Raw genomic sequence first — 16,644 nt, forward strand, 5'->3', positions numbered from 1 at the left:
CGACCCTGGTGATTTCTGGTACACGTTCGAGGGGAGGGGAGGAGGAAGGCTAAAAAAGCAATCCAGCTCCACCAGGTGAAAATGAAGGTCCTTCGACTCAAATTTAACAACACTGACTCAAAATCCACCGCCTCTGACACAAACTTCCCCGCCTCCGAACCAAATTACAGCGCCTCCGACTCAAACTACACCGTCTCCGACTTATAATCGTGAAGGTAAAATTTTGCGATAATTTTTAAATAAAACCAATAAAACCTCTTAATGCGACAATTTTTAAATAAAATGCCAATATGGTTGGACAATTTATATGAAGTGGTAAAACCAATAAAATGCGACAGTTTTAAATAAGAGTGAATTGCATTAAATATCCCTAACTTTTGCACTTCTTGCACCAGTGACCCCTAACAAAAAAAATAGCGTAAGAGGGGTCTAACAAAATATATAATCACCAACAAAATTTTTCACACCCTCAGGAACTTAAAGGGCATTCTTGTCAAATTATCCACAATGATGGTGCCACCCTACATGCAACTTGCAGCATGCTCTGTGACTGACACATCAACAAATGATATGACTAAATATTGTACTATTATTTAATATATTGTATTATAATATTAAATATAATATTACAATTCGTACTTAATTAAATAATTAATACTAATAATTTATATTAAATATAATTTTACAAATCACACAAAATAAATAATTAATACTAATAATTTATATAAAATAAAATAAATAGTATCAATTAACTTTTTGTACTAAATATTGATAAAACCATCCTAAAACAAATAAATACTCCGCATCCTTAAATTATACATGTTATAATTAATTAGCCTGTCTCAAATCCTAAAACAAATACATATGTTTAATTACAGCACATGTCATTAACTATATTAAAACCTAATTTTCTCTTTTTGCCAGCGTTGCTATCTTCTTCCCATTTTCTGTTTTTTTGTTTTCTCTTCTCCGCATCTTAAAATTTCCTTCACAAGTTCTTCGATCATCTACAACTCTCCATAATCAGGTTAGTTGTTGCTTCCACTCGAGAATACAAAGGATGAGGGAACCAAGTGAAATTTTCAGGAACTTCAAAAACTGAAATGCAACAGCTACAGTGCTACTGCCTCTTTGGTGTATCACTATTCAAAAAACGGAAAAAAGGACATTTGGATGCGATTTGCAGCATGGTTGGAGGTGAATTCTACCCCAAAGATGGGTTTTGCGTCATCGTTGGAGATGCCCTAATAACGAAAGAGGACGTAATGAGAGAAATGAATTGAATAGAGAGGACGAAATGAGAGAAATGAATTGAATTGAGAGAGATAAAGATTAATTCACAAAACTCATCAACTGCGTATCATAGGAAATCTGCACCAAATATAATTCAGTATGATTTGACAAAACTCTGTAGGTATGTGAAGATGCAGAGTAGGTGTGCAGGTTTGGCGGTCATCTGACAAAATTGCTCTTCAAGCCATTTGAGCAATTTCGTCCAAAAAATGGCTAAAAACACCTCGTTTGAGATTATTGGTGCAAGAAATGAAAAAGTTAGGGATATTTAATTCACTCTTTAAATAAAACCTCTGAAAGCGGTAAAAGTAAAAACTGATTGAAATGCGACAGTTGATTGGTAATAAATTCATTTGAATATATTTTCCTTTTTATATGAAGTATTTATAATTATCCATACACAGTTCGGATTTTGTCCGCCGTCATTCATTTTCTCAGTCACCCGCTGCACTTTACAGGTCGTCGGAAACAGGCAATGAAAGTCGGCGCTTTTTTCCGGCGCCGTCTCTTCCTGAAGTTCAGTGAGTAATTTCATCGAGCATTTGGCGGGCATACCGCGCAGCTGAGTCTTTGCCTCGCAATTGCACTTTCTTGAATCAGAGGGCGAATTTTGGTGAACAAATTTTAGCGGCGATGCTACTCCGTGTGGCGTCGGTCTCCCCCAAAACCTCTCTTCTTTTCTCCCACTTCTTCAAGAGCTCCAATTCCCTTCTTCAGCATTCAAAATGCTTCAGTTATCTCCGGCAGCGGCATACTTCTTCACTGAAGTCTAAAATTAACGCGAGGAACCAACCTAAAAGCCCCATTTCGATGAAAAGACAAGCAAGGCATTTTTCCTCCGATTCCGCTGAGGCTCTCCTCAGAAAAAAATCGACGGATTTGAGTAACCGAATGTCCCAAAAGGCGCGTCGAGAGGCCCCGGATATGGTTCTACGCGTGAAACTCGATCAATGCTCGAAAAACGGAGACTTGGCCGAGGCCCTTCGCCTCTACGAGGAGGCGAAGGCCAATGGCGTGGAGCTCAATCAGCATCATTACAATGTGTTGCTTTACTTGTGCTCATTAAATCCTGAGGAGGGTGGAGAGAATCTTGAGAGATTTGATAAAGGGTTTGAGATTTTTAAGCAAATGGGAGCTGATAATGTGGCCCCAAATGAGGCAACATTCACAAACATCTCTAGGTTGGCTGCTTCAAAAGAGGATCCTGAATTGGCTTTTAGTTTAGTTAAAAAGATGAAGGACAGTGGAAATGCCCCCAAATTGAGGTCGTATGGGCCGGCGTTGTTTGGATTCTGCAAGAAGGGGATGGCAGATAAGGCTTATGAGGTGGATTCTCATATGTTGGAGAGTGGCGTAGCTGCTGAGGAGGCGGAGCTCTCTGCGCTCCTCAGGGTTAGCTCTGAGGCCGAGAGGGACGGGAAGGTGTATGAAATGATGCATAGGTTGAGGGCGGCAGTGAGGCAGGTGTCTGAGGAGACTACAGCTGTGGTGGAGGAGTGGTTTAGTTCAAGAAAGGCTGCTGAGGTTGGAGCTGGGAAATGGGATGTTGGGAGCGTGAAGAGAGGGGTTTTGGAGGGAGGGGGCGGATGGCACGGCCAAGGATGGTTGGGGAAGGATGAGTGGAGAGTGGTGAGGACTAGGATGAACGAGGCTGGGGTATGCCAATCGTGCGGAGAGAAGCTGGTTTGCATTGATATTGATCCACAGGAGACGGAGAATTTTGGCAAGTCGCTTGCTAAATTAGCCGCTGAGAAGGAAGTTAAGAGCAACTTTACACAATTTCAGGTGGTTTTCTGTTTTTGCTTTCATCATCCCTTGCATTTATAGAACTAAATGTTATCTTGTTTATGCTATATAAAGAAAAATAGTTGAGGTGTTGTTTTAAATATGAATACTTTGTGATGCTATAAGTGCTTATTCAGGAGTGGCTTCAACGGCATGGTCCATTTGATGCTGTGGTAGATGGTGCAAACTTGGGTCTGGCTAATCAACGCACGTTCAATTTTGGTCAGGTAAATATTGCCTCTGTAGCTTTCCTCTCAATGAGAATGCGATAAACTGAGAAAAAGAAACTGGCTATGGATATTGTTGAATCATACAATTATTACTCATGTTGGTGCATTCCTGTTTGAAGATTAAGAGAGTTGTGCATCAGTTGCGCCAAATGAGTCCGTCAAAGAAATTACCCCTCGTTGTTCTACACCAAGCACGAGTCAGAGGTGGTCCGGCTCTGCAGCCGAACAACAAGAAATTGTTGGAAAGCTGGAAAAACGCTGGCGCACTTTATGCTACACCTCAGGGTTCAAATGATGATTGGTACTTGACCATATTTTTCTCTATTCTCTAGCATTCATGTTTAGGTGTTTACAATATTGAAATTATAACAATCGATTTAATCTTCAGTTAGGACTGGTGTATATGTTAGCTTAGTTTCTTCAGTTTCTGTGAAGGGTCACGCTACCATCTGAATATGTATTTGTGTCGAGTAATACTGAGCATTCAGTGCTGTTTTTAGTGTACACGACTATAGCATATCCTCTAGCTTCGATTTTGTTCATGCCGTATTGTTACTTCAAGAAGATCAAGAAAATGTATATACTTGCATTACTAAAAAAAGGGGATACGCAATATGTATCCTGGGATTTCAAGACATATTAATTGAAGCTACGCTGTTCGTTTTTTTATATATTTTCTTGCTTTCCTTAGGTATTGGCTGTATGCTGCTGTGAGTTCAAGGTGTTTGCTTGTGACAAATGATGAGATGAGAGATCATTTGTTCAACCTTTTAGGCAATAGCTTCTTCCCTAGATGGAAAGAAAAGCACCAGGTACTTTCTCTTCTATGCTTTTCGGGTTTATTTTTCACTAGTTTTTGGTTACAATTTGAGGTCCTGTTCTAGGTGATCTCAGATAATGCAAATTTGAACTATTTTATTTTCTAAATTATGATCAGGTCCGTTTAAAATATGCCACTGAACACGGGCTTACATTGCACATGCCACCACCATATTCAATCGTTATCCAGGTTGGTTAGTTTAGTTCAGACTCATCTTTGATGAAAACGTCCTTGTGGTACATCTCGGGTTTCACTCAAATTCCACTAACATGATATCAGGAGTCGGAACGAGGCCAATGGCACATACCTACTGTGACTGGAGATGATCTTGAGGCCACCAGACAATGGATTTGTGCTACAAGGGCAAGACGGGACGCATAGCTAGGTTCCATTACCAACATCCTTCATTTTTTCAGCAATAAAACTATGCTCTTTCCTCTTAGATATACAAAGTTTTTCGATATTGTAATTGCGTATAATACATTGTGTTATTTCTTATAGTTAATTTCACACTCAACTAGCATAATGGCAGATTCATTTATGAATGAGCACAGTTGTCTTTGATCTATTAACATTATATTACAATCTAATGATCTAACTGGATCTTACAGCATCAATTGCAACAATTAAATTGTCAATTTTGGCTCCTGTTACTTCTTTAACAATCTTGCTATCCTTCAAAATCTTGAAGGTAGGAACCACCTTGATCCCCAGCTCTTTTGCAAGTGGCTGCAAATGAAATATATACAGATGAGATCAAACCCCCCTCACACACACACACACACACACACACACACACACATATATATATATATATATATATATGTCTAGCGAAAGAGATTAATATAAATTGTTACTTCACTAACTCTGTTTTCATTGTTGCAGTCGAGCTTCAAGAACACAACATCGTTGTATTTTTCAGACAGTTCCTGATATCTTGGCGCGATTACCTTACAAGGTCCGCACCTGCACAAATCATATGTGAATTATTATTTCACAACTGCATATACAAAGTCTTGGCATTGAATTGAATGTTTATCTCTGACATTTACATCAAGTTGATACCAAAAAACATGAACTAGGTAATTTCTTGGTTGGTGATTTAATAGTTAAAATAGAATACAAAAATATAGGCTAATCTGTTCTTTATTAAGATTGGGTTGGAACAATGGATTGAGCTAACTGTGTTTGACTCATTAAACTGTTAGGATTGGAGAAATTGTAGTGACTAGGATTAAAATCTTAACCACAAATCTTATGAAAAATGAAAAGTAATTGCCCACAAAAATGTGCCTACTTTCCCTACTCAAGATTATGGTGTGAGTTAGCTTATAGAAAACCATTAGTTTCACTTCATTGAATCCATTTCCTTTTATCCATCATTCATATCTAAGTTGAAGAATGCAAATCTGCTAAAAAATTGCAGCACAAGGCCCTAACTCAACAATTTGTAGTATAAAAAAAAACCTCGGTCCACTAAAAATACGCATAGTTGTGTATGACACGAGTTTTAATGTGCAATTCGTAAATTAAGAGAAATGGTGATAGTAAATTGCGAGATCCATATTATTAGTAAAATTTTAATGTTTAAAACTTTAGACAACCAAAAAAGGTAAAATTGGTCTATTTTTTTTTAAAGGCAGTAATAAAAAAAAATTTGGATACGATAAGCTCACCACTGAGTGTACATATCCACAACAACAGTCTTATCACCGGCGGCTTTGACGATGGGCCAAAAGGTATCGTTCGTAACAGCCGTCACCGTCCCCACCTCCGCCACGACCTCCACCTCGGCCGGCTCCACAGCCGCGTCCAAGCTGCACCTCACCCCCACGCTCAAGCTCAGCCTCCTCTTCACCAGCTGGGGGCAATCGCCCCGTACAAATAGCTGCTTCGCCGCAACTCCATGCACCCATGAATTCTGCATCATTGAACTCCTCGGAACTGCACTGTATAATTGCAACGCCATTATATTTGACTGTGTGAAAAAAAAGTGTGTGCAAAGGGAGAGAGAGACAGATAGATAAAGAGTGAGAATTGAAGAGAGGAATATATTTGGGGGAGCAATGAAACTGGGCCGTTAATTTCTTGGAATGACGAAAAAGCTCTCAGGATCTTTTTGTTTGTCCGAATATGCCCTAATTTTTGTGGCAATAACGTCTGCAGATCTAAGTTCTTAAATCAGGAGTTTGTGAGAGTAGATTTGCTGCCATAGAATTCGAGTCGAAAAATCAAAGATTTGCTTTTGGATACATTACCATCTCAACTTACCACTTGTGTTTTAGTTTACTCGCTAGCCCCTCCTACTTAGAAATACTATCTCCGTCTCTGATAAATATGAATATTTGGCAAAATACTATCTCTGTCTCTGATAAATATGAATATTTGGTTTGCCATGTGTAGGAAAAACATGGGAAATGTGGGGAAAAAGAGAGGCTTTTGGCCTTTCATGTGGCTAAGTCCTTTGGCCTTTCAACCCCATTTTCTTTATGTCTTGTCTTGATTGCAAGACCTTTCACTTGTTTTTCTAGCCTATAAATAGGCTTTGATCTTGAAGTAGAACACACCAACAACACCACAAAATATTCTCTCTACTCTCTAGTCTCTACATCATAGTATGCATCTTAGGAGCATTGTCTAGCTCGATTCTCGGAACTCCATCAAGTTCGCCGGTGCCTAGCGGGTTTGAGGTGCTTCTACACGCTAGGAGGAAGTCGTTTTATCTTTGGGGGCAATACGCCATTCCGTGAGCACTAGTCGGGGCGTAATTTGTCTTGCGGAAAGAGGGCTTTCCTCGACTCGACTTATAAATTTGGTTTGCTTTATTTTCGTTGTAATTTTCATTCCTCTATTTGCTGCAAGTTTCCTTTTGATTGTAATAGTTAGAGTACCGCTTGTACACGGCTTGAGAATTTCTTCCCATTATTTCTAACAATCGCAAGACAAATTAGTGTACTCTTCTAGGACAGGATTATACCAATTGAAGTTGGAGGAAACATGAGCACCAAAGCTGGAATGAAGAAACGAACAGTACCAATGTTCATGAGCTACGAAATGGTTAATTCCTTGAGATCTATTCTCTTGAGAATTGTGTTTATCGTTTGTCAGTTGACAAGCAAGACCAATTTTGACTTGGTAGTAATAATTTGGATGCATGGGTTGTTGAATATACCAATGCACATATGGTTCAATATAATTGTGTACTTATTGTTGGAGACAATATTGTGCAAATTATTTGAACGTGTTGTTATAAACAACAAAGATCACGAGGTGATCGCAATGGTCTCCGATGTGAACCATGGTAACAATCCAAATGAATGGTTTGTTGATACAGGTGCCACATGTCATGTGTGCTCCGAAAGAAGCGTTTTTTCTACCTACAAATCTGTTGGAGGTAGAAAAGTACGTATGGGAAACCAAGCATCTTCTAAGGTGGTTGGTGTGGGTAATGTGTTCCTAAAATTAGGATCTGGAAAAGTTCTTACCCTTAGGGATGTACTGCATGTCCCAGACATCCGAAATAATTTGGTGTCAGGCTCACTTCTAGTAAATCATGGATTTTCACTAGAATTTGAGTGTGAAAAGGTTATATTGACCAAGTATGAAAAGTTCATAGGTGAAGGTCACCTAGTGAATGGGCTTTTTGAACTGAATGTTACGGTCATTCACCGTGGAAAAGGAATAAGCAATAAGGAAAATGACACATCCTCTTATTTGCTTGAAAGCTATGACTTATGGCACAATAGATTGGGACATGTAAATCTAAATGCTATAAAAAGATTAGTAAATCTTAATTTACTAAAAGTAGATAAGTTTAACTCACAAGAAAGATGTGAAGTGTGTGTTGAAGCCAAAATGGCTAAACTGCCGTTCCATTCGGTAGAGCGAAGCACAAAACCTCTTGAATTGATCCATACAGACGTATGTGATTTGAAATTTGTGCAAACAAGAGGTGGTAAAAAGTACTTCATCACATTTATAGATGATTGCACAAGGTATTGTTACCTTTACTTATTAAGAAGTAAAGATGAGGCAATTGAAGCGTTTAAAGACTTCAAAAATGAAGCCGAAAATCAACTTAATTGTCGAATTAAGTGTGTTCGAAGTGATAGAGGTGGTGAGTATGTAGCTCCGTTTGCAGAATTATGTCATGCAAGTGGTATAATTCACCAAACCACAGCTCCATATTCTCCTCAATCAAATGGTGTTGCTGAACGCAAAAATCGAACACTAAAAGAGATGATGAATGCTTTGTTGATTAATTCAGGATTACCCCAGAACATGTGGGGGGAGGCTGTGTTAACAGCGAATCATATCCTGAACAAAATTCCACCAAAAAAATAGGGATGTAACTCCTTATGAGTTGTGGAAAGGGAAGAAACCTTCGTATTCATACCTCAAAGTGTGGGGGTGTTTAGCGAAGGTAGAAGTGCCACCTCCGAAACAAGTTGCAATAGGCCCTAAAACAGTCGATTGCATCTTTATTGGCCATGCACTTAATAGTAGTGCCTATCGTTTCCTAGTCCATAGGTCAGCTGTGCCTGGCATGGCTGAAGGAACAACGATTGAGTCAAGGAATGCTATATTCTTTGAGAATGTTTACCCTTGTAAGAGGCAAGAGGATCGTTCTTGTGAAAGAATGATGGATGAATCCACTAGTTCTAATCCTCCAAAAAGGACGAGGTCAAGTCCTGAGGATGTTGAACCAAGACGTGGTAAAAGAGTTAAAGTTGCTAAGACATTTGGTCCCGACTTCATAACTTTTATGTTGGATGACGAACCAAAGTCAGTGGCGGAAGCTTTGTCTGGCCCAGACGCAGCGTGGTGGCAAGAAGCTATCAACAGTGAGATTGAATCCATCATGAGAAATAACACCTGGGTGTTAGTAGACTTGCCTGAAGGCTGTAAGACTTTAGGGTGCAAGTGGATTCTGAAAAGGAAATATAAGCCCGATGGTACTATAGATAAGTACAAAGCTCGCCTAGTTGTCCAAGGCTTTAAGCAGAAAGAAGGGCATGACTTTTTTGATACCTATTCACCTGTTACGAGAATCACTTCCATTCGGGTGCTTCTTGCGATTGCTGCTTTGCACAATCTTGAGATTCACCAAATGGATGTGAAAACTGCGTTTCTGAATGGTGATCTGGAAGAAGAAATATATATGGAACAACCCGAAGGGTTTGTTGTGCCTGGGCAAGAGCGTAAAGTATGCAAACTGGTAAAGTCATTATATGGGTTGAAGCAAGCACCATTACAATGGCATTTAAAATTTGACAACGTGATGTTGGCAAATGGTTTCACTATCAATGAGTGCGATAAGTGTGTTTACATTAAGAACACAGATAACGGTTTCGTTATTGTGTGTCTTTATGTAGATGATATGTTGATTACGGGCAGCAATAGTGCCATTATCAATGAAACCAAAAACATGTTGAAGAGAAATTTCGACATGAAAGATATGGGTTTAGCTGATGTGATTCTCGGAATCAAAATTAAAAGGAATCATGAGGGAATTGCTCTGACACAATCTCATTATATTGAGAAAGTGCTAAAGAAATTTCACTCATTCGATTGTGAGCCAGCTAAGACTCCATTGGAACCCAACGTGCATTTGAGTAAGCACACGGGTGAGCCTGTAGCTCAAGAAGAATATGCAAGGATCATAGGGAGTTTGATGTTTATCACAAACTGCACCCGACCAGATCTTGCGTGTACGGTGAATAAGCTGAGCCGATTTATGAGCAACCCAAGCAAGGAACATTGGAAAGCTCTGCGTAGGGTTTTGAGATACTTGAAGTATACTCTTAACTTTGAGCTGCTGTACACAAGATATCCCCAAGTACTTGAAGGGTATTGTGATGCAATTTGGATCTCTGATTCAAAAGACTCGTTCTCGATGAGTGGTTATGTGTTCATTGTTGGGGGTGGTGCTGTTTCGTGGAAATCAACGAAACAGACGTGTATTGCTCGTTCCACCATGGAATCTGAGTTTATTGCATTGGATAAAGCAGGGGAAGAAGCCGAGTGGCTCAGAAATTTCCTAGAATGTATTCCATGTTGGAAGAAGCCAGTGCCGACAGTAGTGATATACTGTGATAGCCAAGCAGCTATAGGGAGAGCACATAGTGGCTTATACAACGGTAAGTCTCGACATATTCGTCGGCGACATAATACCATCAGGCAATTGATCACAAGTGGTGTTATCACAGTTGACTATGTAAGGTCAGTTGATAACTTAGCGGATCCGTTAACAAAAGGTTTAAACCGTGATCAAATGCATAAATTGCTAAAAGGAATGGGACTGAAAACCACATCTTAAAAGATGATTATAGTGGTAACCCAACCATACGATTGGAGATCCCATGGGCTTGGTTCAATGGGAAAACGAAGCTATATGAATCTAGTTGTAACACTCGGAAGATTTTTTATCTTCGCCCATTCTTTAGAAAGCATTGAGTGTTGTAACCTGCTTGTGGTAAGAGGCTAAGTTTTGACTTTTAATGATTCTTAGAAACCTCGAGGAGGTGGGTATTGCAGGATACCTAGAAAAGAATCACCTATGTAAGTGAAGAAGTGTGGGCCGCTTCAAAATGTGAATCACTTATGAATCCAAAGTGGTGTTCCATGGCCAGTAAAGGACACAAACGTGAGAACTGATGAGTTTGTAAATAATATTGTGTCAATATTATTGTCTCGGTATACACCAAGGACGAATGGTTCAAGGCATCACGTCCACCAGGCCGTCGGTATGCCCGATAGTGTTGACTATGGAAAGTTCAAAGCCCCAAGCTACTATTCCAAATGCAATATTGTTTCTCGAGAATTGAGCAAAGGGTCTGCATACATGCATTCATGTCTTGTGTTGGTTTGAGCTGGCAGAGCTCTAACCAATGTGGGGGATTGTAGGAAAAACATGGGAAATGTGGGGAAAAAGAGAGGCTTTTGGCCTTTCATGTGGCTAAGTCCTTTGGCCTTTCAACCCCATTTTCTTTATGTCTTGTCTTGATTGCAAGACCTTTCACTTGTTTTTCTAGCCTATAAATAGGCTTTGATCTTGAAGTAGAAGACACCAACAACACCACAAAATATTCTCTCTACTCTCTAGTCTCTACATCATAGTATGCATCTTAGGAGCATTGTGTAGCTCGATTCTCGGAACTCCATCAAGTTCGCCGGTGCCTAGCGGGTTTGAGGTGCTTCTACACGCTAGGAGGAAGTCGTTTTATCTTTGGGGGCAATACGCCATTCCGTGAGCACTAGCCGGGGCGTAATTTGTCTTGCGGAAAGAGGGCTTTCCTCGACTCGACTTATAAATTTGGTTTGCTTTATTTTCGTTGTAATTTTCATTCCTCTATTTGCTGCAAGTTTCCTTTTGATTGTAATAGTTAGAGTACCGCTTGTACACGGCTTGAGAATTTCTTCCCATTATTTCTAACACCATGTATTTGAATGTATAATTGGTAATATAAGAGAGACAGAAATAAAAGGTAGTTTAAGTGATGTTAGTGGAGAGTGGACTCCACATTATTAATAGTACTGTATAGACCTGCTCAAGGTTCATGAACCGGCGGTTTCGGTTCGGAACCAGAACCGAACCATGAGGTTGTTTCACGGTTTCGGTTTCGGTTTCGGTTCGAAAACCGGTTGTTTCTGTTTCGGTTCCGAACCGCCGGTTTTTGAACGGTTCGTAGCGGTTTAGGTTCGGTTTCGTGGTTTCGCAGTTTTTTTCCTTAACTTTTTTTGCCATATAGTTGAAATTATAAAATAAATTGGAACAAGGAAATAGATAGTTTAAATTGAATTAAGACGAGTAAGGTGAAAATGATATCAAATTTACAATTTACATATACAAATTACAAGAATGGGGTGAGTGTAAGTGAGAATAGAGGGGAGTATTTATAGATAAAAATAGGGGAAAATGGTATCCAATTTGAATTTAAAATAAGAATTTAAAAAAAATAAATAAAAAATAAAAGAAATGATGTTTTATGCAATCAATTTTGAATAGTGCAGCCATCACCCACCGCCAACCAATCAATTTTGAAGACTTAACTAATAAATTTTGAAGACTACATATTCATTAATCAGTGTTAATTAGAGTATTATGCTTTATTTAAAGTAATCAATTCTTCTAAGTTTTATTAAATAATGTTGATAAATATTTATTAATAATGATCCACTCCATACGTAAAAAATTATGTTAATTAATAAAATAAGAAATAGAATTATAAAGTTATTACCATAATGAAGTATAGTTTTAATATAAGGATTAACTATGTTTAAATTTATCATTGCATTGGCGGTTCGGAACCGTTACCGCTAACCGACGGTTCGGAACCGGCGGTTCGGTCGCGGTTTCGGTTCGAAAAATTTGGAACCTGAACCGAACCGCGGTTCTAAAATTCACGGTTTCGGTTCAGAATATTTCTCGCGGTTTCGGTTCGGAACCGTAACCGACGGTTACGGTTTTGGTTTTAACCACCGGTTCGGTAAACCTTGGTCAGCTCTAGTACTGTAGTGAAATGGTATAAGTTGTAAATAAAATTATGTGTAGGGATAATGTACTTTTTAGCTATTCCTAAATTAGAATGTTCGTACTTTTTAGTGACGGACTAATAAGGAAATAGTTCATACTTTTAAAGGAAGGAGTGAGTATAAAAAATGTGAATTAAAAGGAAGGAGGAAGTATAAAAAATGTGAATTTAAAAAGATTATAACTCTCATTTTTATATAATTTCATAATCCTCCATCCCACAAGAATATATACTACATTTTTTGTTGGACACAAGTTTTGATGCACAATAAGTAAAGTAAGAGAGAAGGAAAGAAAAAATAATTAAAATATTGTTAGTGAAGAATGTGTCATACTTCATTAGAGATAAAATAGTTTCCAAATTTAGAAAGTATAGTATTGTTTTAGGACGGATTGAAAAAGAAATAATGCATATTCTTGGGAGACGAAAGGAGTAATAAATATGAGTAAAATCAATTAATGAAAAGTGAGGCACACTTACCATTCGCAGTAAACTAAAATGGAATTTTTATTGAAGGACGACTCAGAAATGAAAAAAACGGTTCTCCTATTGTCGGATGAAGGCTCTTATGCACAGTGAACTCGAGTCAAACAAGACCTAGCTCTTAGTTTGACCCGACCTGAACCAACACATTTTCATTTCATTTTAAAAAATAAAAAGTATTGAACCCAAATCTCAAACCGATGTAGTTTCCATTTGGAACATTTTTCACCAAATTATTATAGGTGTTGGAAGGTGGCAACAGTAAAGAAAAAGGGATGAGACGACGATGTAGAGTAGGAAAAGACGATGGGGATGGAGGTGTGGACGAGGCGGTGGTAGTGGACGAAGGAGAGGAGATGACGGCGACCGTGGTACAAGAGGAAATGGGAGATAATGACACTAAGAGAGGAGGAAAGATAAGAGAACTTGAGAAGCAGATGTTTACTTGCATACACAAGTGTTTATTATTTATTTTATTTTTGGTAAGCATTATTGAACAAACTTGTCAAATATGACTAATCCGGGTCCTAAACATTATACTCCTCTCGTCCATAAAAAATAGACAAAAGTTGTAAATGACATGAATTTTAATACATAATTGATAAAGTAAGAGAGAGGGAGCGAAAATATGGTGGAAGTATAGTTAGTGGATGTGAGATCAACATTTAAAATGATGTGTATGATTAGTATGGTTTAAAACTTTCTATTTTTAAAATTAGTGTAATTTTGGTGGAGGCCCAAAATGATAAAATCTACTAGTATTTCTTTTGGACGGAAGGAGTATATTTATTCGAACGTTGCCAGGAATTGACAGAGCTGCTAAATTTTTACAATGTTATAGTTACATTCACAATGTGTATTGCGATGATACCAACCCAAATTTTAGTCAATATCAACGGTTAAGGGCAACGAAACATTAGGGTTTTAAGGTTCAATATCCAAAATTTCAAATTTCAAATTTATTTTTATTTCTTGTAAAATAAAAAATACAAAAGAATAAGTAATAATGTTTAAGTGTTTATTAATAATGTCCTTAATCACATGTAGGAACTCATGCGCTAGCTTCGCCTACAAAGTGCGCCGCGGACGTACGATTTGATAGTCAGACATCAAACGATTTTGAAACTTGTAAAATGAGCTCTATGACACATAAGGTTTTGCAGTCATTTGTCATCGATATAGATATTAAAATATTCTCCATTGCTTGGGTGGCATTTCAGTCCAAAAAAATGAAAAAATGCAAAAGCATAAAAAAAACGTCCAAACATCGAAGTCTATGGACCGCTAATGATATTTTTAAAAGTCCATGGACTATTTTGTAGTATTCCCTTCATCCTATAAGACCATGTTTATCGGTCTCTCAGGTCGACCGCCACGTCACTAATGTATTTAAAAAATATATATATCAATCCATGGGTCTCTCTCTATCTCCTTGACACAGGTCGGCCAATTGATTTAAACAGACCGAAAGGTCTCTCCTCCCCTTTCACCACTCACCCAATGAGATTGTGCCAAATGGCACAATTTCTTTGGCTGATATTATTATTTTTAATAATTTATATATCTTTAATATATTATATTAAAAAATTATAAAAATTATACCAAAATTCATAATTTTCTTCCTCTATAAATAGAGACCACATTTGCTATAGTTTTGCATACAAAAAAATATCATATTTTCTCCTCCTAAAATCCTTATTGTTTAATAGAATTTCATATTTTTTAGTTTCCTTTGTTGCTAACTATGGGGGATGATGAGAATAATATATTCTCCGATTTTCCAAATTTCTATCATTCCCAAAACTTCAACCCTTCCCAAAATTTTAATCCTTCTCAAGATTATTTCCCCAACTTTGATGATTTTCCGAATTCTGGACAATTTCAAAGTTCATTTCAAAATCAATATTCAAGCCAAGACATATCACAAACCAACATGAGTGCTTTAACACTCCACATGGTTGGAGTGAGTAAGAAGACATGGCATTAATGTCTGCTTGGTGTTTCGTGAGCACGAATGCAGTTGTTGGCACCAACCAAACTAGTATCCATCTATGGCAAAATTTCCTTAAACTATATGAGCAGACAAGAAAAGAAAATCCAAGAATTGGTGAACAAAGAAGTTTGGAGTCATTGAAACAGCGCTACAAACGACTCAACGCAAATGTCACAAAATGGGTTGGTGCATACAAAAAAGCGCATGATCGAACTACGAGTGGCTAGTCTAAAGAGGACATTGAGAAAGTCGCTCAACAACTATATCGTAAGAGCAAATTTACTCACCATAAGGTGTTTGAGGAGGTGATGAGACTCAATCCCAAGTGGGAATTGAAATTGAATAGCACTGGTTCAACGCGTTTCCAGCCAGATGAAGATAGTCTTGAAGAAAGTCGTGGGAGCTCAATAAGGTCGGGGACTAGTGAGGAAGGAGGACCTCAAATCGACTCCACTCATGAGAGTCGTTCTTCAACATTGCAACGTCCTATTGGAAGAGGTCAAGCTAAGGCTAAGGCTAAAAGAAAAGGCAAAGAAGTTGCAACACCATCATATACAATTCCTAATGATTTCACTGCAGCACTGCGTGAAATGAGAGTCACGCGTGAAAGGGAATGTGATATTCAGGAACGGAAGATCAAAGCAGCTAGTGATATTCAGGAACGGAACATCAAGACAGCTATCATTACTCCGTTGATGGCTAGGAGGGACTTAACTCCAGAAGAAGAAGATCTGAAACGCAATCTCATTGCAGAATTGTTTGGGAAGTGATCGTAGTTTATCTGTTTTTAATGTATGTGTCTTAGTATGTAACTTTCAACTTCTGTTGCTTAGTATGTAATCTTCAATTTCGGTTGCTTATTATGTAATCTTTAATGTCTGTTGCTTATGTAACTTCCAGTTTATGTGATAAGCCCTTCAATTAAAGCATGAATAGATGAATTGTGCTCACAAGTGGTGGAAGAATCCAATGATAACCCATGTGATCATGAAAATCAAAGTATGACTACATGACAAGTAATTTTCTATCACAAGTGGTGGTGGAATCCAAGGACAACCCATGTGATCACGAAAATCAAAGTATGACTACATGACAAGTCATTTCTATCACAAGTGGTGGTGGAATACAATGACAACCCATGTGATCACGAAAATCAAAGTATGACTACATGACAAGTCATTTTCTATCACAAGTGGTGGTGGAATCCAAGAACAACCCATGTGATCACGAAAATCAAAGTACGACTACATGGCAAGTCATTTTCTATCACAAGTGGTGGTGGTGGAATCTAATGACATCCCATGTGATTATGGAAATCAAAGAATGACTACATAACATGTTTTTTTTTTCACAAGTGGTGGTGGAATCCAAAGTTACGCCATGTGCTCACAAATGGTAGCAGTGGAATCCTATGCACAACAAATTGCTTCTATATATTTACCTATATGCTTCAAGAAAATTACACACAAATCTTCTCACAATTATTGAGCCAACTCTCCCTAAAAA

General features: G+C 38.1%; 2 protein-coding genes across 3 annotated transcripts; one reads left to right on the plus strand and one right to left on the minus strand.

Annotated features, from left to right (window-relative positions):
• Positions 1-1,669: 1,669 nt before the first annotated feature.
• LOC121783056 (proteinaceous RNase P 1, chloroplastic/mitochondrial-like) lies at positions 1,670-4,676 on the plus strand. The gene is made up of 6 exons (XM_042181101.1): positions 1,670-3,078; positions 3,216-3,305; positions 3,428-3,609; positions 4,000-4,120; positions 4,246-4,317; positions 4,408-4,676. The coding sequence occupies exons 1-6, from the start codon at positions 1,927-1,929 to the stop codon at positions 4,507-4,509; spliced, it is 1,719 nt and encodes a 572-aa protein (XP_042037035.1). The 5' UTR covers positions 1,670-1,926; the 3' UTR covers positions 4,510-4,676.
• On the minus strand, positions 4,647-6,385 carry LOC121783057 (thioredoxin F2, chloroplastic-like). Of its 2 annotated transcripts, none has more exons than XM_042181102.1 (3): positions 5,805-6,385; positions 4,986-5,094; positions 4,647-4,857 (listed from the first exon to the last, which is right to left on the minus strand). In XM_042181102.1, the coding sequence occupies exons 1-3, from the start codon at positions 6,095-6,097 to the stop codon at positions 4,723-4,725; spliced, it is 537 nt and encodes a 178-aa protein (XP_042037036.1). In that variant the 5' UTR covers positions 6,098-6,385; the 3' UTR covers positions 4,647-4,722. The 2 variants fall into 2 exon arrangements, with proteins under 2 accessions (XP_042037036.1, XP_042037037.1); XM_042181103.1 differs by having other exon boundaries at positions 4,995-5,094; positions 5,805-6,380.
• Between the last annotated feature and the right edge of the window lie 10,259 nt (positions 6,386-16,644).

Source organism: Salvia splendens, chromosome 20 (assembly GCF_004379255.2).
Source record: "Salvia splendens isolate huo1 chromosome 20, SspV2, whole genome shotgun sequence".
Taxonomy (NCBI): domain Eukaryota; kingdom Viridiplantae; phylum Streptophyta; class Magnoliopsida; order Lamiales; family Lamiaceae; genus Salvia; species Salvia splendens.